The sequence below is a fragment of the Phacochoerus africanus genome, chromosome 15 (assembly GCF_016906955.1).
Source record: "Phacochoerus africanus isolate WHEZ1 chromosome 15, ROS_Pafr_v1, whole genome shotgun sequence".
Classification (NCBI taxonomy): Eukaryota; Metazoa; Chordata; class Mammalia; order Artiodactyla; family Suidae; genus Phacochoerus; species Phacochoerus africanus.
Window position 1 is genome coordinate 46,088,265 of NC_062558.1, and position 27,059 is coordinate 46,115,323.

The following is a 27,059-nucleotide window of genomic DNA, read 5'->3' on the forward strand; positions in this document are numbered from 1 at the left end:
TCCCCTGACTGATCCCGCCCCCTCCGCTCCCGGCCAATCAATAGCACTAGTCTAGGGGGGCATTCTTTCCCCCGCAACAGGTGACCGCTGGGAGGCAGGCCGCCAGCCAGATGTGGGGCGGAAGGACTGGGGCCTTGCTCCGGTTGTCAAGGCTGTGGCCAACAGGCCTCCTCTGGAGAGGACTGCGAAACTGCAATGTTGTGTCGCTGGCAGGAAGCAACTCCCCCCGGTGTTGGAACTGCGGCGGCCTAGGGGGCCCCCTGCGAGGAGACCAGTTCTTCTGCCCTCAGTGCCGTGCGCTGCAGCCACCTGACCCCGCTCGAGACTACTTCAGCCTCATGGACTGGTACGGGAGGTAGTTTAGGGAAACGCGTCTGGGCGAGTGAGAGGGGAGGAGAGGGAAGGAGAAAGTGGGACCAGTTACCTAGGTGGGCGGAGCCCTAGAGCACAGGGACTGGGGGTGGGGCCTGGGGGAGTGGTGGGTAGGATGTGTCCAGAGAGGAAGTTGAGGGGCGGACCTGAGCAACGATGTTTCAAGGGATGGAGAGTGGAGCGAGGACTGGGGGGCGGGGAGTATGGTTAGGGGAAACTGAGGTTTGGAGGCTGCCTTGGAGGGAGTCTTAAGGGGCAGAATCTGAGTGGAAGGGAAGTTGAGAGTCAGGACCGAGGGAAGGGTGCTTGCGAGGCCCTGGAGGATGGTGACTTGAGGAATTAGGTTCAGAACGCTTAAACTTGAGTTGAGACTTTTAAGAAGAAGTACTAAGTTGTTATCCAAAGCAAAAGCGTAATAGCAGGAAAAAAACTTAATGCTGTGGGTATTAAGGCAGAGTCTAAGGGAAAAGTGAGAATTGGAAGATCTGAGAAATTGGAAAGAGGAAAAAACTTTACCTCCGAAGTTTGAGGAGCTTGGAGAGGTGCGTGAAGTTTGGGCCGGAGCTAGGACAGGCAGCTCTGGGAATGGAAAGAGAAAGGGATTAAAGTGAGACAGAGATGAAGGGACCTGGCCTTAGAAAAAGAAGTATGGAATTCAGGAATGCCTCTTCCCCTTAACTCTGGGATCTGGCCCCCCCAGTCACTGACACTGATGTTGGGCTGCACTAACACTACCCTTTAAGTTGCTCAAGGTTGCCAATCTTGTTCCCACTTCAGGGCCTTCCTTTGCATGTTCCCTGTGCCTGAATGAGCCTTCCTCTGATCTTTGAATATTCATTATCATTCACGTTTCAGCCCAAATAACATCTCTTTGTCCACCACCTCTACCATTCTCTGACCCTATTCTGTTTTTATTTGCAGTGCCTACCATTTTTTGAAAGAGCTCTGTCCACATGTTTATTGTGCCATCCTCCAAGAGAACAGGAACCAGGCCTGTAGTATATAAATCTGTAAATATTTGATGCATGAATTTCATCCCCTGATTTTCTTCCAGCAACCACTCTTTCAGAGTTGACACTTCAAAGCTCCATCATAGGTACCAAGAACTACAGCGTCTTGTCCACCCAGATTTCTTCAGCCAGAGATCTCAGGTAACTTATTGGTCACCCTTAATCATACCCAAACACGTGTGCACCCTGAGTGGTGGCAGTGGCCTTGTGGTTATGTGATTATCAAGGCTAGAGCTGTACAACCAGCTTCCCCCTAGGGCAGCCTAGCCCCAGCCAGCTGTCCTTAACACTCAGAGCTTTTACCTGATTTCTCAGCAGAATTAGAACCACCATCCAAAAGTAAAAAGTTTATCCCACACCAGTTCTACTTTGGCTTCCTTATGTGCTTACCCATCAGTATTTTATGAAACAGTTTGTGCATGTGAGATGGCTGATTTGGGAGTCCCCATTGTGGTTCAGTGGAAACTAATCTGACTAGTATCCTTTAGGGCACAGGTTCGATCCCTGGCCTCCATCAGTGGGTTAAGGATCCAGCATTGCTGTGAGCTACAGTGTAGGTCGTAGATGCGGCTGTGATCTGGCATCGCTATGGCTATGGCGTAGGCTGGCAGCTACAGCTGTGATTGGACCCCTAGTCTGGGAACCTCCATATGCCGTGGGTGTGGTCCTAAAAAAAAGGCAAAAAAAAAGATGGCTGATTTGGGTGGTAATATGACTATTTTCATTTTCTCTAACAGACTGAAAAGGACTTCTCAGAGAAACATTCGACCCTCGTAAATGATGCCTATAAGACCCTTCTGGCCCCCCTGAGCAGGGGACTATACCTTGTAAGGTGATTTTCCCACCCTTCTCTGCATGACTTCCTGGTCCTATTGCTCTGTGGGACAGCTTCTCCCTTGTATTTGTTGACTTAAAAAATATGCACAACTTGGAGTTCCCGTTGTGGTGCAGTGGTTAACGAATCCGACTAGGAACCATGAGGTTACGGGTTCGGTCCCTGCCCCTGCTCAGTGGGTTAACAATCCGGCGTTGCCGTGAGCTGTGGTGTAGGTTGCAGATGCAGCTTGGATCCCGCGTTGCTGTGGCTCTGGCATAGGCCGGTGGCTACAGCTCCGATTCGACCCCTAGCCTGGGAACCTCCATATGCCGCAGGAGCGGCCCAAGAAATGGCAACAACAACAACAACAACAACAACAAATATGCACAACTTAAAAGTTGAGAGTTAAGTTTTATTTGGGACAAAATGAGGACTATAGCCCAGGAAGGAGCATTTCATAGGTCTGAAATACTGCTCCTAAAAGGCAGGGGGAGAAGGTCAGTATGTATGTGATTTTGGTGAAGGGGAGGAACATGCAAACAAGCACACATTTTACAAAAGTTAGCTGCTAGTCTCGTGAAGGTTACTACTAGTCATGAAGAGCAGATGTCACCATGAAGGACTTTATTTTTTATTTTGGGGGGGGGTTTGTTTGTTTGTTTCATTAGGGCTGCACATATGGTGTATGGAGATTCCCAGTCTAGGGGTCGAATCAGAGCTGCAGCTGCCGGCCTACGCCATAGCAACAGCAGATTTGAGCCACATCTGCAACCTACACCACAGCTCACAGCAACACTGGATCCTTAACCCACTGAGTGAGATCAGGGATTGAACCTGTGTCCTCATGGGTACTAGTCAGATTTGTTTCCTCTGAGCCACAATGGGAGTTCCACCATGAAGGATTTTAATGCTTTTCTGGACATGAGGAAATGCAAGAATTGGGCTGATAAAATCTGAAAATATCTATCTGAAGACCTATTCTTTTTTTTTTTTTTTGTCTTTTTGCTATTTCTTGGGCTGCTCCTGCAGCATATGGAGGTTCCCAGGCTAGGGGTCTGATTGGAGCTGTAGTCGCCGGCCTACGCCAGAGCCACAGCAACGCAGGATCCGAGCTGCGTCTGCGACCTACACCACAGCTCACAGCAACGCCGGATCGTTAACCCACTGAGCAAGGGCAGGGACCGAACCCGCAACCTCATGGTTCCTAGTCGGATTCGTTAACCACTGCGCCACGACGGGAACTCCTGAAGACCTATTCTGCCATTTTTCCCAGGGCACAGTGTTCCTCACTCCTGATCTACACCCTGCACTCTTTCAGGGGGTATTGAGGGTCAGCAGCTGTAGTGGCTCATGATTCAATCCATGTAGAGGCAGATGGCAAGTGCCAGTCTCCAGTTCACATATTCAATAGAGGCTTGCTTGAGACCTGAGCTAGTCTAGGGACTCTAGTAATTAACCTCAAAAATACTACATGAGGAGTTCCCGTCGTGGCGCAGTGGTTAACGAACCCGACTGGGAACCATGAGGTTGCAGGTTCAGTCCCTGCCCTTGCTCAGTGGGTTAATGATCCGGCGTTGCCGTGAGCTGTGGTGTAGGTTGCAGACGCGGCTCGGATCCCACGTTGCTGTGGCTCTGGCGTAGGCTGGTGGCTACAGCTCCGATTCAACCCCTAGCCTGGGAACCTCCATATGCCGCGGGAACGGCCCAAGAAATAGCAACAACAACAACAACAACAAAAGACAAAAAAAAAATACTATATGAGTATAATATTCTCTAAGTATCTCTAAATCCGACTTGCCCAATTGCATTTTTTTAACGATCTTCTATAAATTTCAAGGATTGGATAGTGCTGACTTTAAGGGAAGAATAATTTTTGTTTTGTTTTTTGCTGGGGCAGGAGTAAGCACCTTAGAATTTTAGGATTTAATAGAATCTCTACAGATATCTAGTTCATCCCCCCAAGTAGAAGAATGACTCACCCAGAGTCACATAGTCCAGGTGGCAGAGTGATCCTGTCCCAATACTCCTATCTCAGTCCAACTTTCCAACACCCTACCCTCTCACTTCCATTATTGGGACAATTCAGGTTTCCCCTATGACTGGTAGTCTGTTCTGAAGGGTGAGTAGGATTTATGACTCTGACCATAGTTTCTTGAATTAAACTTCTTTTCTCTGCTTTATGCCCCAATAGCTAAAGCTCCATGGAATAGAGATTCCTGAAGGGACAGATCATGAAATGGACAGCCAGTTCCTCATGGAAATAATGGAAATCAATGAAAAACTTGCAGAGGCTCAAAGTGAAACTGCCATGAATGAGATTGAATCTGTTGTCCGAGGTAAAATATAAAATACTATGAAATGCCTTTTTTGGTATTTTGAGTATGTGTAGGGATTAAGTGAAAAACGAATATAAAGAGTACATATTGGTCTTCATAAGGATTCAAGGGCTTTTTTTCTTGGTTATACTGAAACCAATTTTGTCTAGAGATTAGATTGCAATACCCCTATTCTCTGAAAGGTAGGCTTTTTTTTTTTGCTTTTCAGGGCCACACCTGCGGCACACAGAAGTTCCCAGGCTAAGGGTCCAATCAGAGCTGCAGCTGGTGGCCTCCACCATAGCCACAGAAACACAGGATCTGAGCTGGATCTGTGACCTACACCACAGCTCACGGCAAAGCTGCATCCTTAACCCACTGAGCAGGTCAAGGATACTGGCAGGGTTTATAACCAGCTCCTGGAAAGCAGGCTTAAACCAAGAATGTAATAGTATTTTGCAGATCACAGTGCTTTTTCCCACCTATGACATCATTTGGGTAATATTATCTCTGACAGGAAAAATAGGTCTCAGAAATTCATGGAAATGCCCAAGGTCACACAGCAGATAGAGCAGAACAGATTGAAACTTTGATCTTATGATCCCATGTTGCTTTACTTTCTGCTTTATTCCATAGTATATCAATCAGTGTTCTCCAGAGAAACAGAATCAATAGTGTATGTGTGTGTGGAGAGGAAGATTTCTTTTAAGGAATGGATCATGTGATTGGGAGCTAGCAAGTTCAAAATATATAGAACAGATGGGCAGACTGGAAACTCAGGCAGGACTTCTGTGTTAGTCACCAGGCAGAATTCTTAAGGAAACCTCAGTTTTTGCTTACCGCCTTCAACTGATTTGATGAAGCCCACCCATGTCATTGAAGATAATCTCCTTAAAGTGAACTGACAGTAAATGTTAATCACAACTACAGAATACCTTCCCAATAACATCTAGACTGTGTGTTTGATCAAACAACTGGGCACTATATCCTAACTAAGTAAGCACATAAAATTAACCATGCCGTGTAGAAAAGGGTCCAAGTTTCTCACTCAAAATGTACACACATAGTATTAGTTGTTTATGGCATGCCTACTATGGATCAGGCACTGTTCAGGTGAGAGAGCTATTCTCTCTCACCTGGACAACTGGAGTAACTCCAGACTGATCATCTCTACCTTCAATCTGATATATTCCTACTCTGTCACTTGTGTGATCTTTTTGAAACTCAAATCTAATCATAATACCCTTGGCCTTGCTTTAAAAACTTTGAGTGGCATCTCACCACTCTCAAGTTAAAGAGACCTGTATGGTTTGGCCTTTGCTTCCTCCAGTTTGCTCCTTCCACTCCAGCCACACAGGCTGCTTCCAGCTCTTTATCTGTACCTTATGCCTTCCTAACCAGGGCATTTGCACATGCTGTTGCTTCTTTCTGAAACCCTCTTCTCCTCCACCCCACCTTAACTCTTCCCTTCAGAGCTGGGGGCAATCATCACTTCCTCAGAGAATCCTCAGAGGACCTCTGTGTCTATACCTTTTGGCCTTGGGTACCCATCTTTTGTAGGACTAATCAAATATAACCTTACTGTTCTATGTGTGATTATGTGACCAATATCAGCCTACTAGATTGGAGTATTATGGAATTATAATTAGACTGGAAGTTTTGCAGAGGCAGAAACTGTGTTTCCTTTTTGCTTCCCTCACATACTCAGCACATGGAACAGTATTGGAGTATAACAGAGACTCTGTAAATGTTTGTCAAATGAGTGAATAAATTACAAACAAATCCAATAGAAGTTGCAGTAAGGGAGCTGTCAGCTGGAGGTGTGTCAGCAGTTTTAGGGCCGGGTGGTATTTAAAAAAGAGAAACTCGGTATTTGCAGTCAGAAGTCCCAGCTGCCTGGCTTTGGAAGGCAGAGGATCAGGAAGCTCTGGGTGAGGGAGACGTAGGTTCAGTCCCAACATTGCCACTGATTTTTGTGTACCTTGAGCAAAGTGACTTCACCCCTCTGAACTTCAGTTTCCTCATCTATAAAATGGAGTCAATATTAGTATCATTTGTTGCAAGGATTAAATTAGATGAGTTAAAGCATAAAAAACACTTGACACAGTGCCTGGTCCATGGTAAGTGCTCAACAGTGGTAAGTGCTCAACAGTGGTAAGTGCTCAACAGTGGTAAGGGACATTCTATCTCTATAGTTAACATATGGTTTTAAGCAGATCACTGACCTTCATTTAGAGTAATTCTTGAATTTCCTACCTGCTAAGGCCCAGGTAGAGTGAATGTTCAAGGGTATGAGCTAGAGAGTTTTGGGATTAGGACTTCCTAGCCTCCAGACTCCTAGCCCAGTGTTTTGTTTTGTTTTTGTCTTTTTGCCTTTTCTAGGGCCGCTCCTGCGACATATGGAGGTTCCCAGGCTAGGGGTCCAATCGGAGCTGTAACCACCAGCCTATGCCAGAGCCACAGCAACACGGGATTCGAGCCACGTCTGCAACCTACACCACAGCTCACAGCAACGCCAGATCCTTAACCCACTGAGCAAGGCCAGGGATCGAACCCAAAACCTCATGGTTCCTAGTCAGATTTGTTAACCACTGCACCATGACGGGAACTCTAGGCCCGGTGTTCTTTTGCCCACACCACATTGCTACCTTAGCAGCAAGTTCCTAACCACTGGACCAGGAGTCAGGTGACTTGGGGTCTGTTCCTAATTCTTCTGCTCACCAACCATGTGACCATAGTATATTCTTCCAATACCCGTCATTGCCTGCAATGGGGATATAATATCTTTAAAAGTGCTCTGCAAAGGAAGTGGGGTTTGGGATGGAAATGCTATAAAATTGGGTTGTGATGATCGTTGTACAACTATAAATGTAATAAAATTCACTGAGTATTTTAAAAAATAATATTGTATAAAAATAAAGAAGATGTGGTAGATATACACAATGGAATATTGCTTAACCATTAAAAGGAAAGAAATAATGGTATTTGCAGCAACATGGATGGATCTAGAAATTATCATGCTAAGTGAAGTCAGACAGACACCAACATCAAATGCTATCACTTACATGTGGAATCTAAAAAAAGGACACAATGAACTCCTTCTCAGAGCAGATACTGACTCACAGACTTTGAAAAACATGGTTTCCAAATGAGACAGGTTGTGGGGTAGGCATGTGCTGAGGGTTTGGGATGGAAATGCTATAAAATTGGATTGTGATGATCATTGTACAGCTATAAATGTAATAAAATTCATTGAATAATTTTTACTTTTTTTTTTGGTCTTTTTGCCTTTTCTAGGGCTGCACCTGCGGTGTATGAAGGTTCGCAGGCTAGGAGTCTACTCAGAGCTGTAGCTGCCAGCCTACACCACAGCCACAGCAACGCGGGATCCGAGCTGCGTCTGCAACTTATACCACAGCTTACGGCAACGCTGGATCCTTAACCCACTGAGCAAGTCCAGGGATCGAACACGAAACCTCATAGTTCCTGGTCGGATTCATTAACCACTGAGCCACGACAGGAATTCCTCATTGAGTAATTTTTTTAAAAGTGCTTTGAAAGCAGGTACCATATAAATGATTGATACTGTTTGTATCTAGAAAATGCATTCATAAAATTCCTAATTTCCTAATGAGGAAACAATAAAAATATGCGATAACTGCTCCTTTACTTTATCAGGCATCTTCTCTCTTAAGGTACAATATGATCTAAATGTTTCACTTTTCTGAGAGTGGGTACCTGAAATACTCTGTAATGCCCTGCTGATACATGAGCCCACTTTGTTAGTTTTCTCCTAGCTGAAATCTGGAAGACTCAGAGTGCTTTGTGGAGGTAATCAAGGCATTTCTTTGTCCCTTTTTTTAATGATTCTATAGGCGTTTTATAAGCTTTGGTGATTGCCCCTCAGACCTTTCATGATTAGAAAAACAGTGTTAACTCGGGCCAGTCAGAGCTGCACTAAACAGGAGCTGCATCATGAAACATGTAGAGACAGAGGTTATGAGGCCTTCCTCTTGAACCCAAGCTCCCTGCTGTGTTGCTTTCGGAACAACAAAATGACAAAAGATTATCCTCATGTTATGATTTTTCAAATAGAAAAATTAAGATAATGCCTTGCTTTTTCAGCTAAACAGAAAGAATTGACTGACAATGTGAGCAGAGCTTTTGAAAGAGGTACTGTCTTTATTTCCTGACTTTCTCAAATATTGTAAGCACTGAGTATAACCATCCATTCAATATGTAGCTGTTACAGGGAGTTCCCATCGTGTATCAGCAGAAACAAATCTGACTAGGATCCATGAGGACACAAGTTTGGTCCCTGGCCTCGCTCAGTGGGTTAAGGATCCGGTGTTGCCGTGAGCTGTGGTGTAGGTTGCAGATGCAGCTCGGATCCCACGTTGCTGTGGCTGTGGCATAGGCTAGCCTGGGAACCTCCATATGCCGCACATACAGCCCTAAAGAAAAGACAAAAAAAAAAGTATCTATTATATATACCCATCCCTTGTCAAGTCCATGGGGAGCTATAAAATACAGGGAGTCTACATTTCTGCCTTCATGGATTCATAGTCTTGCTAGAGAAACCAGTTGTGTGCCAAAACTATTGATGTGCCTGTTGAAGGTTAGATGAGAAAAAAGTGCTTCCATTCCCCTATAGCAAGTAGGAGAGGATGAGGTGAGAGATGTGGGCTGAAGCCAATGCAGGCAGACCCTGAGGGCAAGGCTGTGCAGTCAACATTTGACAGGGCCTACATGCCCCTTCTCCAATGCCCAGGAGAAGCCCATGGCCAAGCTGTGCCCACATTGCAAATATGGAGTGTTTATCCTTGTCCCCACTGCTCCTGGCTCTCAGGCTGAAGAGACTAGATCTATTTCCAATTATTTTTAAGCAAGAACAGATTTCCTCTCCTTCCGAGATTTGTGCCATCCCTTAAATAAGAGATTAATAGCCCTTTGGCTTAGGGATCACTCGATTATAGGACGGAGAAAGCAACTCATACTAGCCCAGATAAAAGGAGATGATTATAAGGAATCAGGGTTACGTCTCAGAATCCAAAGTCCCTGAGATGCACATAGTACAGTGTAACAAGAGCTTTTCTAGAACAGGACCTGGGAGCCAGAAAGCAATCTGGAAGCAAGATTGCAGTCCTGAGCTTGGTGGCCCTGGTGGTCCACTCCATCCTTCTCTCCCCTCTCTACACCTGTTCCATCTGCTTCATTAGTGCACGGTGCTGCAAAGTGGCCTTGCTGGCTGGTTGACTCCTTAGTCTTCCTTGATCTATTACCTTATAAGAACAAGGTCTTTTACCATCTGACTAGAACCTCCTAGACCCAACCTAGATTCCTGGGAGAGGAAATTTGATTGCCCCAGTTTGAGTCAGATCTTTGCTCTAGTCCGATTAGTGAAGGCCAAAGAATAGGTTTACACAGCTACTGCCTACTTTGCAGGACTGTAGGAGTTGATTCTGAGAAGCAGGCAGAGGGAGGATCTCTAAAAGATGGAGAAGTATATAGATTAATAGCAGAAAAGACAGGCACCTGGCCCAGCTTGTAGGCTAAAATGGTCAGATTTTGTTCCTCCAGGGTCCAACCCTAGTTCCTGTTATACCTTTGTAGACTTTTATTTTTTACTTATAAAATGTAATTTCTTAAAAAAATGAATAGTACATAAGTACAATTAAAAGAATAATAACAGAACAAAAACCCATGTCCCTACCACCCAGATTAAGAAACAGAAAAAAGATACTCAACATCACTAATCTTTAGGAAATGGAAATCAAAACCACACCTATGGGTGCTACACACTGGAGTTCCCAGGTGGTATAGCAGCTTAAGGATCTGGCATTGTCCTTGCTCTGGCTTGTGTCACCGCTGTGGCCTGGGTTCGGTCTCTGGCCCCAGAACTTCTGTATGCTGCAGGTACAGGCCAAAAAAAAAATGAGAGAGGGAGGGAGGGAGGGAGGGAGATGGGTGCTATATATTTAAAAAGAGAGAGAAGAAGAGGAAATAACAAATGTTGGCAAGGATTTTTACACTGTTGTACACTGTTGGTGGGAATATAAAATAGTGGACCCACTATGGAAAAGAGTATGACAGTCCCTCAAAATATTAAAAATAGGACTGCGATGCAATCCAGCAGTTCCACTTCTGGATGTACACAGAATCGACAGCAGGCACTCACAGAGATGCACTGTCAATTAAACAAAGCCAGACAACTAATTAACATGGTAAGGACAGATTTGAGTCAGTCATAACTGTTGCAATAGGGAAAAGAATCCAGCCTGAACTGAAGTTAATTTCAGTTCGTACAGAAGTAACTGGGTTTTAAAGGGAGAGGGGTGCATAGGGGCTCAGGGGAGTCAGGAAAATAAAATATCACAAAAAGAGGGCAGCAGAAATAGGTCCTGGGAAACCCTTCTGGGTTAGCTAACTGGCAGTTATAGAAGTTAGGCTCCCATCCTGCCACAGAGCCTTGAAGTCAGGGGCCCTGCGTTCAGGTGTTGACTGGAATAAACAGCAAGCATACTCTTCTTTCCTCTAAACAACAGTCTCTATCATCTTCTGTTTATGAAGGACGAGCTGAGCCAACTATTAGGATCTGATACTGATAGGATATTTGGGGGTTGATGTGAGCAGTCACACACTTAATGAGGAGCATCTCTATGGGAGGAAAAAGAAAAAGATTAATAGTGAAGCAGACTGTACCCCAACTTCTTTACTAGATTGTTAATGACTCATAGATAGCTTGAGAGAAAAGAGAAGGGGATTTCCTTACATCTAGAAAATAGAACATTTAAGAGCCAGCAATATTTTGAACTGCCAAAGTTAAACAAGGCCAAACTTTAAAGTGCTAAGGACAGATTCTAATCGGGGTAACCAATGCAATAGGAAAATAGTCCAGTGTGAATGACGTGTGAGTGGGCATTTTACAGGGAGAATGAGACATTCCCGTTGTGACTCAGAAGGTTACAAACCCAACTAGTATCCATGAGAATGCAGGTTCAATCCCTGACCTCACTCAGTGGGTCAAGGATCCGGCATTGCCACGTGCTGTGGTATAGGTCAGAGACACAGCTCAGATCCCACATTGCTATTTTGACCCCTAGCCTGAGAACTTCCATATGCCGCAGGTGCGGCCCTAAAAAGAAAAAAATTTTTTTTTTAATTTTTAAAAGGGAGAATGAGGGAGGGGGGCACACAGGGGCTCAGCAGAGTCAAGGAAGTGAAAAATTATAAAGAGCAGGAAGCAGGAGTTGGACCATGTGAAACCCATCTGGGTTTGCTAACTGGCATTTCTTGAAGTTAGGTTCCTACCCTCCCACAGACACTGGGAGATGGAGGCCCTATCTTCAGGTGTAAGCTATAATAAATAGTAAATTCTTTTAGCAGCCCTTTTTTCTCAGGCAGGCATTTTACATTGGGGCTGGAGTCATCCTAGGGATGCAGGCTTTGAGCTATAAGAAGCTATGTTAGTATCTGTCCAGTCTTCATAGGCCAAGGTTGAAGCCTAGCCAGGATGAGGGCTGAGCAGTCTGGCCAGAATTTAGTCAAGGAGAGAAAGTTTGTCAGCACCAATGTTCATAGAATTTTTCACAACAGTTAACAGGTGGAAGCAACCCAACTGCCCATCAGTTGATGAATGGATACACAAAATGTGGTCCCTACATGTGGTGGGAAAAAAAATTTTTTTTGGCTTTTTAGGCCCTCACCTGCAGCATATGGAGGTTCCCAGGCTAGGGGTCTAATCGGAGCTACAGCTGCCAGCCTACACCACAGCCACAGTAATGCCAGATTAGAGCCACATCTGCCACCTACACTTCAGCTCACGGCAACACCGGATCCTTAACCCACCACTCGAGGCCAGGGATCGAACCCACAACTTCATGGTTCCTAGTCAGATTTGTTTCCACTGCGCCACAATGGGAACTCCATGGTGGAATATTATCACCCTTTAAAAGGAAGGAAATTACGACACATGCTACAACATGGATGAACCTTGAAAATATGCTCAGTGAAATAAATGAGTCACAAAAACATAAATATTGTGTGATTCCACTTACATGAGGTCCCTAGAGTCATCAAATTCATAGAAACTAAATAGAATGGTGGTTGTCAAGGACTGAAGGAGGGGGGACTAGCAAGTTACTGTTTTATAGGTAGAGTTTTAGTTGTGCAAGATGTAAAGGGTTCTGTGGATAAGTGGTAGGATGGTGGTACCATGCTGTGAATATACTTAAGGCCACTGAGCTGTACACTTAAAAATGGTTACAGTGGTGAGTTTTAGATCATGTGTATTTTATCAAAATTAAAAGAATTCTTACAAATACCAAAAAAAAAAAAAACCAATCAAATAAAATAAACATGACCACTGCCTTCCAAGCCCCTGGTAGTCTGTTTGCAGTTGTATCCCCCCTCTATTGGGATTCTGTATAAATCATTTCCTTGCTTTTCTTGGTAGTTTTACCCACATATGAATATAGTGGTATATTATTTCATTTTGCATGGGTCTAAGTCAGAGTTTCTCAACCTTGGCACTACCAACATTTTGAGCCAGTTTTTGTCCTGGGGGGGCAGCCTGTTGAGCAGCACCTCTGGTCTTTACCCACTAGATGTCAGTGCCATCCCCCCAGTGTGACAACCGAAAATGTCTCCAGACATTGCCAAACATCCCTATAGGCACAAAGTCACCCCCGGTCAAGAACCACTGGTCTCAGGGCTTCTTTCCCAGAGACTGTGAGCCTCCTGAGGGCAGCTTGGTACCTCAGCACCTGGCACAGAGTGTCCACATCCTCATCAGGGTCAGCCCACCATGTATGATGGAGATGGGGATGGGGCAGAAAGCTCTTAAAGCACAACTTATTTATCAGGCACCATCCTGAAGAGAACCAGCTTCTCATGAACAAGCATGCTTCTGCCCCCTTTTGGTTAATTCCTTTGCCCCCCCCCCGAACAATCCAGATGTACTTCTCTCCCTCAGTTTCCTGAGTCATTGATCAGCCCTCCAGGGCCCCCGGGCTCAGGTTTGATCCAGGTGCCTTAGATAAGAGAGTGATTTTATTCTCGCTTAAAATGAAACCTCACATGAATGTCTCTCTTTATTTCAGATGACTTTGAAAAAGCCAAGGAACTTTTAACAAAGATGAGATACTTTTCAAACATTGAAGAAAAGATTAAGTTAAAGAAGATTCCTCTCTAATGGTTGCTAATTTTAAAGTTTTAAAAAATAAAGTTCTTAATATATTTCTTTTCTGGCCTCTGCTGATTGAAAATAGATATGCTTCTGCCACTCTTACCATCTTAATTAAACCTGTGGCTCAAGCATTAGTGGATGGCAGAGCTTGTCATGTGAGGGGAAGAACAGCCCAGCCAGAGATTGGTTAGTTCTTTTTTCTGGCTGTACCCACAGCGTGAAGAATTTCCCAGGCCAGCAATCATACCTTTGCCACAACAGTGTCAATGCCAGATCCTTAGCCTCTAGGCCACCAGGGAACTCCTCGAGTGGTCAGGTTCTTCATGGGACACTGTGCCACATGTGCCCCATCTAGGCCATAAGGGGGTGGGAATGGGGCCAAAAGGAGGCCCTCAAGGGGAAAGGAGGTGGCAAACTTTTTCTGCAGAGGGCCAAAGAGTTAATATTTTAGGCTTTATGGGCCCCACTGCCTCTATTGCAACTACTCAACTCTGCCATTGTAGCACATTATTTACAGAACAGGCAGTGGGCTAGATTTGAATGGGTATGCCGCTCTCTGCCCTGGAGCCATATCTTCTTTCCAATGGCATGACCTTCACAAATAGATACTCAGTCCCCATGATAGTGTCCTTTAGTTTTCTATCTAAAAAGAACAAAGCTGCCCAAGGTTCTCTTTGCTCTTCACTTAAACACAGAAGATAAATTCATTTTATCTACATGAAATATAGATAACATTATCAAAAATCAGCCTAGTATTAAACACTAATCACATTTTCAGCTCCAACTCGGGGGAGTGGAGTACTTTTAATATCTCTCTGGACAGCTGACACTCTCTTATCCGAAGAAGCTTCCCTTCCTCTTTTGGATCTTTGGAGATTCAGTTTAAGTTCTTGACTCATTTCTAGAAGAAGGGAAAAAAAAATTATTTTAAGTCTCTGGATCAAGGAATATTAAAATAGAAAGTTCCAATTTAAAAATTCTGAGAAACAACATTCAAACTTTGAGGGTATTGCTTGTTTATTTATAAGTGAAAAAAAGCCGGGTTCTGAACCAAGGTTTAAATACCACTCCTAGAGCTTAGAGCTGCAATTCCTTTGCATCCTCCCTCGTCATCATCTAAGAATTTATATCTTGTGAATCCTGACCCAGTGATACTCAGTTAACATTTTAGGATTTAAGGATCTTCTAGAGGCAAATTATCCACAGCAGCTGTGTGGCTTAATGGTACTTGGATATATCAGTACAACCTCCAACCTCCCTCAGTTTACAAGGAGAATGAGTTATTTGTCTGAACACACACAGCGAGTCCTTTAAGTAAATAATTACAAAGCAACCAAATACCCTGATTAGATTGGGTGCTTCTGCAAAAGAGGAAGTGAAAGAAGAGTTTGAAATACTTCTGTAGACAGTCTTCATTCCTTCAGAACAATGACCAAGATCAAAACAATCTGACCACAAAAAGAAGATCAACGAATTTGCTTCAGACAACATCTTTGGAAGAACTTCAAAGAAACTTTCCCTTACCTGTTGCCAGCAGCTGGAAAGGCCACTGGGCCTCCCAGCAAACCACCCGCACAGAAGCCAAGGGGTGGTCCTCTCAGAGTTGAGGGAATTATATAACAAGAAATCTAAAATCAGGGAGAAAAGCATCTCTGTTGCTGCAGGGCTTTTTCCTGTCTCTGTGGCCGCCACCAGACAGAGAGAAAGCAGTTATGCCACCTAGTGTGTTCAATGGCAAGTGTCATTTGGGGAATAAATAAAAAAGACTATTTCTGAGACATGGTTCCTGAGTCACTGAGATTACTTGTTTTTCTCTCTCTCTTCCAAATTCTTCCCCTTTCAGTCTGAACTACACGTTTTAGCTGGACTTCTAAATCTAGGAACCCTTTCAAGTGTACCCTGATGAAACCCTGTGGAAGGGATGTTTCTTGACCTCTGAAAGGTTATCAGCCCTATTTGGATTAAAGTTTCTGATCAAGTGAAGGAAATAAAGCACCCACCTTCCCACCTCCCATTGTTCCTAATATGGTGTCAGAACAAATCAGAGGTTTTGACTAATGTGTGACTGTCTGATCTGGTGTCAGACAGGCCTGTGTTACAAACTAAATATGCCACCCCCCCAAAAAATCATTATGTTGAAGCCCTAACCTCCTGTCTAACTGTATATGGAGATGGTACCTCTAAGGAAATAATTATGGATAAAGGAGGTGGTAAAAGTGAACCTGTGATCTGGTAGGATTCTTAGAAGAAAAGACACTGAAGAGCTTCCTTGTCCAGTCTTCCCACATTCATGCACTGGGGAAAGGCCCTGTGAGAAAGCCAGGGAGACACCAACCATCTACAAACCAGGAAAACTCCCCACCAGATACTGAAACTGATCCTGATGGCACCTGGATCTTGAACGTCCAGCCTCCAGACTGTAAGTAAATTAATTTCTGCTGTTTAAGCCATCCAGTCTATGGTATTTTGTTACAGCCACCTGTGCAGACTCATACATCTGGGTTTGAATCCCAGCTCCACCACTAATTTGCTGTGAGTACATGATTGTGTGAAGCTTCATTTCCTCATCTTTAAAGTGGTGTTAATAATCTTACCATACTCACAGGGCCGTTGTGAGGGTTAAATAGAATAAATTACTTATGCAAATTGTAAGCACTTACTTATGCAAGTTAAGCACAGTGCATGGCACATAAGCACTCAAATGTGATATTTTTTTAATGGGAATGACCTCTGTTGTTTTTATTTTTTGCAACAACGTTATGTCTTTCACTGCAGAGTTAATATTCTTTCAACAAAATTTCAAGCACCCACTTTGTGTAAAACAATGCTCTAACCTGAGAGAGAGACAGGGAATGGTGAGAGGCTTCAGGTCTGCTTGGGGAGAGGATTTTTACACCAGTAAACAAAACAATGATAAAAGTTCCCAGGCACTATGTGCAGTGCTATGTATGATCCCATCAAATTAGTCCCAATTCCACCTATTTTACATCTATTTTCATCTGTAGATGAAGAAACAACCTCCCAGAAGGTAAGAGAGCCAAGAGCTGGGATTCAAACCCAAGTCTGTCTGTCAGGCCTGGGCTCTTTGAGAGGCTGAACCAGCCGACCAGATTAAACAACCTTTACAAGAAGGGGCATTTACCAGGCCTGGCACTGTGCCAAGCAGAAGCAGAATTTGATCCAAGTCCCTGTTCCAAAGTCTGTGCATACAGTTTTACCAGGCATTGGGAAGGTTCGCTCCAAGGCATGGTAACAAAGGAAGAAGTCTTCAGGGAAGAGGGGGAGTGGGATTGGAACAAGCAGAGATAAGCTGTGTCAGGGTCCCCAAGACCACCTCCAGGTTCAAGAACCCACAGGACTCGGTATATAATCCTACTCGTGGCTGTGATTTATTTCAGCAAAAGGAATTCAGTATAAACTATACTGTTTATATAATTTAGGCCCCAGTGGGCCACTCCTATCAGTTCTGGGAACAGGGAAACTCCAAATCCAAGTTCCCAGACACCAGCCAAGGGCCAACTTATAAGCAGGCCTTTCTAAGTCTGCGAGATCTCAGGACTGCTGTGTTAACTTTTCTGCACAAAAGCCAAGGGGTGGTCCTCTCAGAGTTGAGGGAATTATATAACAAGAAATCTAAAATCAGGGAGAAAATCACCTCCATTGCTATAGGGCTTTTTCCTTTCTCTGTTGCTGCCACCAGAGAGAAAGCAGTCATGCCACCTAGTGTGTTCAGTGGCAAGTGACAAAGGCTGCAGCAAACTCAGACCCATAGCTTTGCTTTGACAAAGAATTCCTTTGGTTCTGTCACTTTGGGGGACATGTTGGCTACAGCAAAAATGGCCAGATGAGAAAATAAAGGGAAGACAACATCTTTTCCTTTCTGGGGGTCTCAGTCAGGAGGCAGGGTAGACTCAGAAATGAGTCAGCATACAGAGGGGCAAGGGCTCCAGACAAGAAACACAGTGATGGTGGTGGGAGCAGATACATCAGAGAGGGGTGAGGGCCTCAAGGAATTGGGGAGAGCTGGGAGATGTTACTGGACTCCAGTCACGGCTGCTATGTAGCGATTCAGACACTGTGTTGACAATCTCTGGATTTTTTCAAGAGAAGCTGGAATTGGGATTTTAATAGGAAATTTCCCTGGGGCTGCTGGGGCCCCTGGAAGGACCAGCTAAGAAACAGCCAAGTCAGCTGGGGAGAAAGGGAAGGCAAGATAGGCTTTGTGGAGGAGGAGGTGGGAGAGCAGGAAGGAAAAAATAAGACAGCATTCACCCAGCAGACTAAGGAAGAAAGCAGAGGTTAGGTTACACCTTATATTTGTGATACTGCAGATTTCATAGAATCAGACAGAGCTGAGTTTCCTATCTGGTAGTTCTTCTTACTGTTTGACCTTGAGCAGTTAAGTTCCCCGGGTTTCAGTTTTCTCATTTGTAAAACATGGGTAACCACAGCACCAGCCTCAATCATTAAATCTTGTATCCATGAGGATTCATTCTCCATCTTCTCCTTCCCCTGCTCACCCTCTGCTCTAGGCAAACACTAATCCTATATATAGATTTGCCTAGTCTGGACATTTCATATAAATGGGTAAGTGATCTTTTGTGGCTGGCGTCTTTCACTTAGCCTAAATGTATATGTTTTTATGTGGACATACATTTTCATTTTTCTTGGGTATATGCCTAGGAGTAGAAATTCTGGCTCATATAGTAAACCTATATTTAATCTGTTGAGGATCTACCAAACTGTTTCTCAAAGTGGTTGTACCAGTCACAATCTCACCAACAGTGTATGAAGTTTCCAATTTCTCCATACTCCTTTTTTTTTTTTTTTTTTTGGTCTTTTAGGGCTGCACCCATGGCATATGGAGGTTCCCAGGCTAGGGGTCCAATCGGAGCTGTAGCCACCAGCCTATGCCACAGCCACAGTGACTCATAATCTGAGCCTCATCTGCGACCTACACCACAGCTCACGGCAATGCCAAATCCTTAACCCACTGAGCGAGACCGGGGATCAAACCTGCAACCTCACAGTTCCTAGCCAGATTCGTTTCCGCTATGTCACGATCTGAACTCCAATTTCTCCATACTCTTGCAAACACTTGTTATTGTTTGTTTTGTTGTTTTGGAGGGGGGTGTTTTTTGTTTGTTTGTTTGTTTGTTTTGGCTGTGCCCTCACTGGCCAGAAATCAAACTCACTCCACAGGAGTAGCCAGAGCCACAGCTGTGACAATGCCAGATCCTTAACTGGCTGAGCCGCCAGGTAACTCCCTGTCTTTTTTTTTTTTTTTTGTCTTTTTTCTTTTCCAGGGCTGCACCCGCTGCATATGGAGGTTTCCCGGCTAGGGGTCCAATCGGAGCTACCGCTGCCCGCCACAGCCACAGCAACACCATATCCGAGTGGTGACCACAGGTCACGGCAACTCTGGATCCTTAACCCACTGAGCAAGGCCAGGAATAGAACCCGCAAACTCATGGCTCCTGGTCAGATTCATTTCCACTGTGCCACAACAGGAACTCCTCCTTGTGTCTCTTTTTAATTTTAGCCGTCCTAGTAGGTATAAAGTGGTTTGTCATCTTGGTTTGCATTTCTGACTAATGATGCTGAACATCTTTTCATGTGCTTACTAGCCATTTGTAAAGCTTACTTGAAAAAATGTCTGTTCACATCCTTTGCCCACTTTAAAACTGGGTTGTCTTTTCATTGTTGAGTTGTAAGAATTTTTTTATATATTCTGGATACAAGTCCCTTATTGGATACATGATTTCCAGATATTTTCTCCCATATTTGTGAATTGTCTTTTCACTTTCTTGATAATATCATTTGAACCATATTTTTTAAAATTTTGATGAAGCCAAACTTATCCATCTTCCCTTTTATTACTTATCCCGGTGTCATAGCTAAGAATCCATTACCTACCCTGAGGTCACAGATACTTACAAATATATATTTTATTCTAAGAGTTATATATTTTTAGCTCCTACATTTAGGTGAATAATCCATTTTGAGTTAGGCTTTTTTTTTTTTTTTTTTTTGACTGCCCTGTGGCATATGGAGTTCCTGGGCCAGGAATCAGAACTAAGCCACCGTTTCAATCTATACCCCAGCTGCGGCAGCTCCAGATCCTTAACCCCCTCTGCCGGACTAGGAGTTTGGACCTGTGTTCCAGTGCTCCAGAGATGCCACCGACCCCACTACACCACAGCAGGAACTCGAGTTAGTTTTTATATATGGTGTGAAGCATGGTCCACCCTCATTCTTTTGCAAGTGACTATCCAATTGTCCCAACATTATTTGTTGAAAAGTCTTTCCCTACTTCCCATTGAATTGCCTTGGCACCCTTGTTAAAAAACAATTGTTCATAAATGTAGTATATTTCTGGAGTTCAAGCTTTGGCTCAGTGGGTTAAGGACCAGATATTATCTCTGTGAGAATGTAGGTTTGATCCCCGGCCTCTCTCAGTGGGTTAAGGCTCCAGCATTGCAGCAAGGTGCATCAAAGGTCTCAGATGCAGCTCAGATCTAGCACTTCTGTGACTGTGCCCTAGGCATCAGCTGCAGTTTCAATTCAGCCCCTACCCCCAAGAACTTCCATATGCCGTAGGTGCTGCCATGAAAATAAATAAATAAATAAATGTAGTGTATTTCTGAATTCTCTTCTGTAGATCTATAGATCTATCCTTCTGCCAGTACCACACTGTTTTGAAATTGGAAAGTGTGTTGAAAAGCTGGAGCTGGTGTATTGAAACAAGAATATGCAGATTATGACCTGCTGATGAGAGGGCACTAGCCACCCACACAGGGTCCTCAAGTCCTTCAGCATCTAAGCTCCCACTATGGGGAAGTGAAACTCACAGGATCATTTTGATTGAAGGTGGTTTCAGTATACCCACACAAAGGAAGTAAAGCCACAAGAATTTTTACTTATAGATCACAGAAAGGGGGGTGGTCTATACCTGGGGGAACTGGGGGAAGGGCAGTCCTGGGTCCCAGGCCAGGGGTGAGCAGGAGGTAGAGAGCAGAGTAGCAAGAACCTATTACTTATAAGGGAGTTGGGGCAAAGGCCACTAACTTTTTACAAGCTTAACTCTTAAGTGGTTAGTTTCAAAGGCACCCTAGGAAAAGCAAAGTGGGAACTTGACAGTGAGCATCCCAAATTCAGGTCCTTATCTGAATGTTCAGACTCTGGGTGTGAGCAGAGTTATCACACTGTAAAATGCCAAGGCAGGAGTTCAGAACTCTGAATGTTTTTCTAATTTAAGATTGTTTGGTTTTCTGGGTCCCCTTCTATTCCGACACCAAGGCAATACTTCAGTGTAATTCTGACACTAACTACCTACAGTTAGTATCAGATTCCACAGGTTTAAGGTCACAGGATTAGGTCCAACAAAACTGCCCTTATTTCAGATGCCAGCTTCACGTGGAGTCCCCAGGTTAGCTACACTTATGACAGACTAGCCACAAATCCAGGAGGTTCCCATGACCCCTCTTAGGTTCAACAATCCACCAGAATGATTCATAGAACTCAGGAAAAAATTATGTGTATGATTACAGTTGGATTATAAAGGATACAAATGAAGAGACATAGTACAAGTTCTAGAGGGTCCTGAGAGAAGTTTTCATGCCCTCTCCCCATGGGACCAGGGCACATCACCCTCCCAGCACCATCAGTGTTTTCATCTACCAGGAAGCTTCAATGAGCTTTGCTGTCCAGAGTTTCTACGGGATTTTTATCATGTAAATATTATTGATCTAATCATTGGCCATATGGTTGAATTCAACCTTCTGTCTCCCTCCTTTCCCTCAGGGCGGGGCTGGCTCAGAGCCCCAATCTTCTAACCACATCCTTTGTCTTTTTGGTGACCAGCCCCCTCCACCTCATTCATTGGCATGAACTCAGGAGTGATTCAGGGAGCTCATGAATAACACATACACTTATCATTCAAGAAATTATGGGGATTTAGGAAGTTCCTTGCACCACAGCAGCTTAAGGGTCCAGTGTTGCTGCAGCTGTGGCACAGGCTACAACTGTGACAATGGTTCAATTATTGGCCCAGGAACAAGTGTGGCCAAAAAAACAGAAAGAAAGAAATTCCAAAGATTTAGAATATCCCTCCAGGAACCAGAGACAAGCTTTTTTATTATGCAACCCTTCCATTTCTGTAATTTTATAATCAGTTTGTCAATATCTGAAAAAACAAATTCATCTAGAATTTTCATAAGGATTGCTGAGTCTGTAGATCAATGTGGGGAGTATTCAATATTAAAACAATGATATAAGGCTTCTGATCCATGAACGTAAGAATTCTCTTCATTTATTTAGATCATATTTAATTTCTTTCAACTATGTTTTATCATTTCAGTATAAAAGCCATGTGCTTATTTTATTAGAGTTATTCCTAAGTATTTTATTCTTTCTGATGCTCTTGTAAATGGAATTATTTTTTTAATTTTGTTTTCAAATTCTTTATTGCTAATGTATAGAAAACAATTTTTTTAAGGGCCTCACCTGCGGCATATGGAAGTTCACAGGCTAGGGGTTGAATTGGAGTTGCAGCTGGCCTACGCCACAGCCACAGCAATGTCAGATCCGAACCGCCTCTGTGACCTATACTGCAGCTCACAGAAATGCCGGATCCTTAACCCACTGAGTGAGGCCAGGGATCGAACCCACAACCTCATGGATACTAGTTGGGTTCATTGCTGCTGAGCTATCATGGAAACTCCAGAAAACAATTGATCTTAAAAAAAAATTTTTTTGGCTGCACCCGCAGCATGCAAAAATTCCCAGGCCAGGGTTTGAACCTGAGCCACAGCGGAGACCTAAGCCACAGCAGTAACAACACTGGATCCTTAACCACTAGGCCACCAGAGAACTCTTAATTTTTTAATTTAAATATTTTACTATTTAAAAATAGGAACAGATATCTTAGTTGATGATTTTAATGCTTTTTCAAATACAGGAAGATGCAAGGGTTTGGGTCTTAAATTTTTCTCCTGAAAATATCTATCTGAAAGCCTATTCTGCCAGGCTCCCCAGGGCACATGGTGCCTTATTCCAGATATCTGCCCTGGACTTCTTTCTTGATGTGTTGAAGGTCAGCTACTACAGTAGCTAATGACACAATCCTTATAAAGCTGGTCAGTGAGTAATATTATTCAGTTAGCATCTGATTCAGTTATCTAGGTAATGCTAGCCTGATATAATGGATTGGGAAATTTCCCTTCTATTTTCTAGAAGAGTTTATGAAGGATTGGTGTCCAGTTTTCTTTAAATATTCAGTAGATTTCACTGTGAAGCCACATGGACCTGGTCTTTTCTTTGTGGGAAGATTGTTATTTACTAATTCAGTCTTTTATTATAAGTCTATTCAGAATTTCTATTTCTTCTAACATCAGTTTTCTTTCACTTTTTTATGGCCACACCCATAGCATATGGAAGTTTCCTGGCCAGGGATTGATTGAACCACGCCTCTACAGTGACCTGCTTTTTAGGGCTGCACCTACAACATATGGAAGTTCCCAGGCTAGGGACTGAATGGGAGCTGTAGCTGCTGGCCTACACCACAGCCACAGCAACACTAGATCCTTAACCCACTGAGAGAGGCCAGGGATCAAACTCAAATCCTCATGGATACTAGTCAGATTCGTTTCCACCACACCACAACAGGAACTCCTGAAATCAGATTCTTAACCCATTGTGCCACAGCAGGAACCCCTCGAGTCACTTTTGTTAATTTGTCTTTCTATGAATGTATCCATTTCACCTAAATTATTTAATTTGTTGGCATATGCTTATGTTTTTCCCTTATAATTCCCTCTTTCATTCCTAATTTTAGTAATTTAAGTCTTTGCTTTCTGTTTCTTGGATAGTCTAGCTAAAGGTTTTTCAGTTTGTCTATTGTATTAATCTTTTCAAAGAATCAACTTGTGGTTTCATTGACTATTCTCTATTTTTTCTACGCTTTTATTCTTTTATTCTTCATTTATTTCTGCTCTAACCTTTATTATTTCCTCCCTTCTGCTTGCTTTGTATTTAGTTTGTTTTTCCTTTTCTAGTTTCTTAAGGCAGAAGTTTAGTTTATTGATTTGAGGTCTTTCTTCTTTTCTAAATATACGTTTATAGCTATAAATTTCCCTCTAAGCATTGCTTCTGAATCCTATATGTCTTGGTATATTGTATTTTTGTTTTCATTTATCTCAAAGCATTTCCTAATTTCCTCTGGGGTTTCTTTTTTCACCCTTTGCTTCTACTAGGTTTGAACGAAAGCAAGTTTCATACAGAATTCTTCCACCACTAAGGACATTTAGCAAGCAGGCATGAAATAGCCATACAATTTATTCTAGAATCTCCAAGTCCCAGCTCTGTTCCTCTTTGTTTCCCCCAAAACACCTTACACAAAAGGTTCAGCTGAGACAAATAAAAAGACATTCCAAGAAGTTCCCTTGTTGCACAGCAGATTAAGGATCCGGTGTTTGCATTGCAGCAGCTTGGGTCTCTACTATGACCTGGGTTTAGTCCCTGGCCTGGGAACTTCCATATGCTGTGGGTGCAGCCAAAAAAAAAAAGTATTCCAGTGGCAGGGTATGATCAAGGAGCCTCCCAACCACTATAGGACACAGGAACATTTAAGAATCAAAGCTGGAATGCTATCTTGAGTACAGGAGAGTGAAAGTCTCACTAGATTTTTATATCTTATTATCGTCAGGATGAAGACACCCCCTAAAGTAATTCTAATTAGTCCACATATCTTAAACACCACTCATCTTATTAATGGAAAACTTATTTTAACATTGATCATCTCAATGAGCAGAACTTCTAGAGTTCAGAAAAGTGAAGACAGCTTAAGCACTTGTAGGAGCTGCCTTTGATTAAATCCCCTTGTCATCCAAGAGTGTGTATGGTGATGAGAGAGGAGCACACCCGCCCAGGGGGTTGACCAATGCCAAAACACACATTCTATCTCGGTGTCTATGCAGAAATAATATAAAGAAAATTGTGGGTCACGTCACAGTGTATTGCAGGGGAAAATATCTCTGGATAAAACTTTATACATAAACCCGGTTTTATTTTTTGAAAACACATCAGAACTGCGAGAAGAACATATAATGAATAGCTAAGAAAATGTACAGGAACCCCTCCAATGTTCCTTGGGACAATGTGCAAACAAGTGTGATGCTTCACTGCCCAGACCCACAGCCTGTTTATTCTGCCCCAGTCCTGGTGCCAAGGAAACCGAGGAACATTGTGGGCATTTTCATTGATGTTAACCCTAAAGAGTCATGTGAAAATCTTTCATTTCCTGTTTTCAAGCCTACCCTTGGCAGAATACATTCTACGGGGTACTCCAAGAGTTTCAAGTAGGCCCACTTATCTTTGCCTGCAATCTATAGTTCCTCCCCCTCTTCTGCCTCCAAAAGCACCACAAACATTTAATATGCTGGAGAGGTCAGTTTGAATGCAAAATAAGAAAGTTGTTACCAGGGAGGACAAATAGGAGAGTGGAGCAGGGAGGCCAGCTAGGAGGCTCCAGCAGGCCAGAGCAAATGGAACTGTTGCAGTCATGGTGGCACTGGTATCCCAGTTCTCCTGAAAAGTCCTAATAGCTTGAACAAGGAAGCTGCCACCCACTGGGACTGTGCTTACCAAGCAGGTTGTAGTAGCTGCCATGTCCCTCCTCTTCTGCTCCAGGCTCCCTTGTTGATGTCAACCAGAGAAACCATATGAAGATGCCCCATCACCACCATCCATGCTCACCAGGACAATGCTAGGTGACGCAGTTAGTTGACAAATTATTAACAACAACAACAACAACAAAATAAAAGCCAACAGAGGACCTAGGCTAAAGGAAACTCAAGAGACAGGCAAACCTGGAGTTCCTGCTGGGGCAAAGTGGGTTAAGTATCCTATGTTGTCTCTGAGGGTTTGATCCCTGGACCAGGAACTTCCATACGGCACAGGTGCAGCTGAAAAGAAAAAAAAAGGGAGAAAGACACACAAACCTAATGAAATTTTGAATCATGATGCCATCAGACCAACTGAAAAAAGAGACTTGGGAACACTTGAGAAAATGTGAATATTGATTACCTGATTTTAAAGAATTATTATTAACTCTGCTAGGTGTCATAATAGCATTGCAGTCATGGTTTTTATATATATATTATATGTATATATATAATATATATATATATTTCTTAGAGATACCTGTTAAAGCATTTACAGATAAAATATGATTCTGGGGAGTTCCCTGGTGGCTCAATGGGTTAAGAATCCAGCATTGTCACTGGTGTGGCTTGGGTCACTGCTGTGGCATGGGTTCAATCATGGGCTGGGAACTTCTGTATCCCTCGGGCATAGCCAAAAACAAAAACAAAATATGATTCTGGAGTCATGGGAGTCATGAAAAACTCCTATGCCCCAACACGGTATTTCCTAATTACATCTTACATCCCTTTTTATCTTCATACGCACATTTTTTTCCATGCCTGTAGCCAATAAGACACCAAAACTTTTATGATCTGAGAACACATGCTGATTTTGAGAAGGGGCTCACCTATTTGGAATGTCATTGGTAACACCTGAACATAAAGCTTTTGATTTGCCCTTGACAACTACAGTCTTGCCCTTTTCTTTAACAGGAGCATTAATTCCTTAGGGATTATGATGGTTAACTTTATGTGTCAACTTGACTAGGCTAAATGATGCCTAGATATCTGGTTAACATTTTTTCTGGGTGTATCTCTGAGGATGTTTCTGGAAGAGATTAGAATTTGAATTAGGGACCTGAGTAACGCAGATGGCCCTCCGAGGTGGGTGGGCATCATCCAAACTATTGAGGACTCTGATAGAACAAAATGTTGGAGGAAGGGAATTCCCTTGCAGTGCAACAGGTTAAGAACCCAGTGATGTCACTGCATCAGCTTGGGTCGCTGCTGTGGCACGGGTTTAATCTCTGGCCCATACACCTCCACATGCCACAGGTGCAGCCAAAAAAAGAAAAGAAAGAAAGAAGAAAAGAAAAAAGGCAGAGGAAGGGCATATTGGCTGTTTCTGCTTGAACCGAGACATCCATCTTCCACCCTTGGAGCTGTTGCTCAGGTTTTCATACTCAGTTAGGGACTTACATCATCAGCTCCCTACTGGCAAGCCTTCAGGCTTAGGCTGAATCACATCACTGGCTTTCTGGTACTCTAGATGCAGATGGCAGATGGTGGAACAGCCTGGCTTCCATAACCACATGAGTCAATTCCTATAATAAACTGTGTCTCCCATTGGCTCTGTTTTTCTGCAAGGCCCTGACTAATGCATGGTCGTTCCCTTGAATATGCATTTTGGGGATGCTCAACAGGAAAAAAATTTCC

At 43.4% G+C, this 27,059-nt stretch overlaps 1 protein-coding gene across 4 annotated transcripts; it reads left to right on the top strand.

Moving 5' to 3' along the window:
- Positions 1-31: 31 nt before the first annotated feature.
- HSCB (HscB mitochondrial iron-sulfur cluster cochaperone) lies at positions 32-13,751 on the top strand. Of its 4 annotated transcripts, XM_047761167.1 has the most exons (6): positions 33-346; positions 1,427-1,523; positions 2,120-2,209; positions 4,391-4,535; positions 8,640-8,687; positions 13,616-13,751. In XM_047761167.1, exons 1-6 carry the CDS (start codon positions 111-113, stop codon positions 13,705-13,707), a joined length of 708 nt encoding a protein of 235 aa, XP_047617123.1. In that variant the 5' UTR covers positions 33-110; the 3' UTR covers positions 13,708-13,751. The 4 variants fall into 4 exon arrangements, with proteins under 4 accessions (XP_047617124.1, XP_047617123.1, XP_047617125.1 ...); XM_047761168.1 differs by lacking the exon at positions 8,640-8,687 and having other exon boundaries at positions 32-346; XM_047761169.1 differs by lacking the exons at positions 8,640-8,687; positions 13,616-13,751 and having other exon boundaries at positions 34-346; positions 2,120-2,214; positions 4,391-4,522.
- Positions 13,752-27,059: the final 13,308 nt, after the last annotated feature.

Excerpts from the sequence above, each read along its gene's own strand:
- HSCB (XM_047761167.1), top strand. The coding sequence starts at position 111 with ATGTGGGGCGGAAGGACTGGGGCCTTGCTCCGGTTGTCAAGGCTGTGG. Across the intron at positions 347-1,426 it reads TACTTCAGCCTCATGGACTG|CAACCACTCTTTCAGAGTTG; the intron begins GTACGGGAGGTA and ends ATTTTCTTCCAG. Across the intron at positions 8,688-13,615 it reads GAGCAGAGCTTTTGAAAGAG|ATGACTTTGAAAAAGCCAAG; the intron begins GTACTGTCTTTA and ends TCTTTATTTCAG.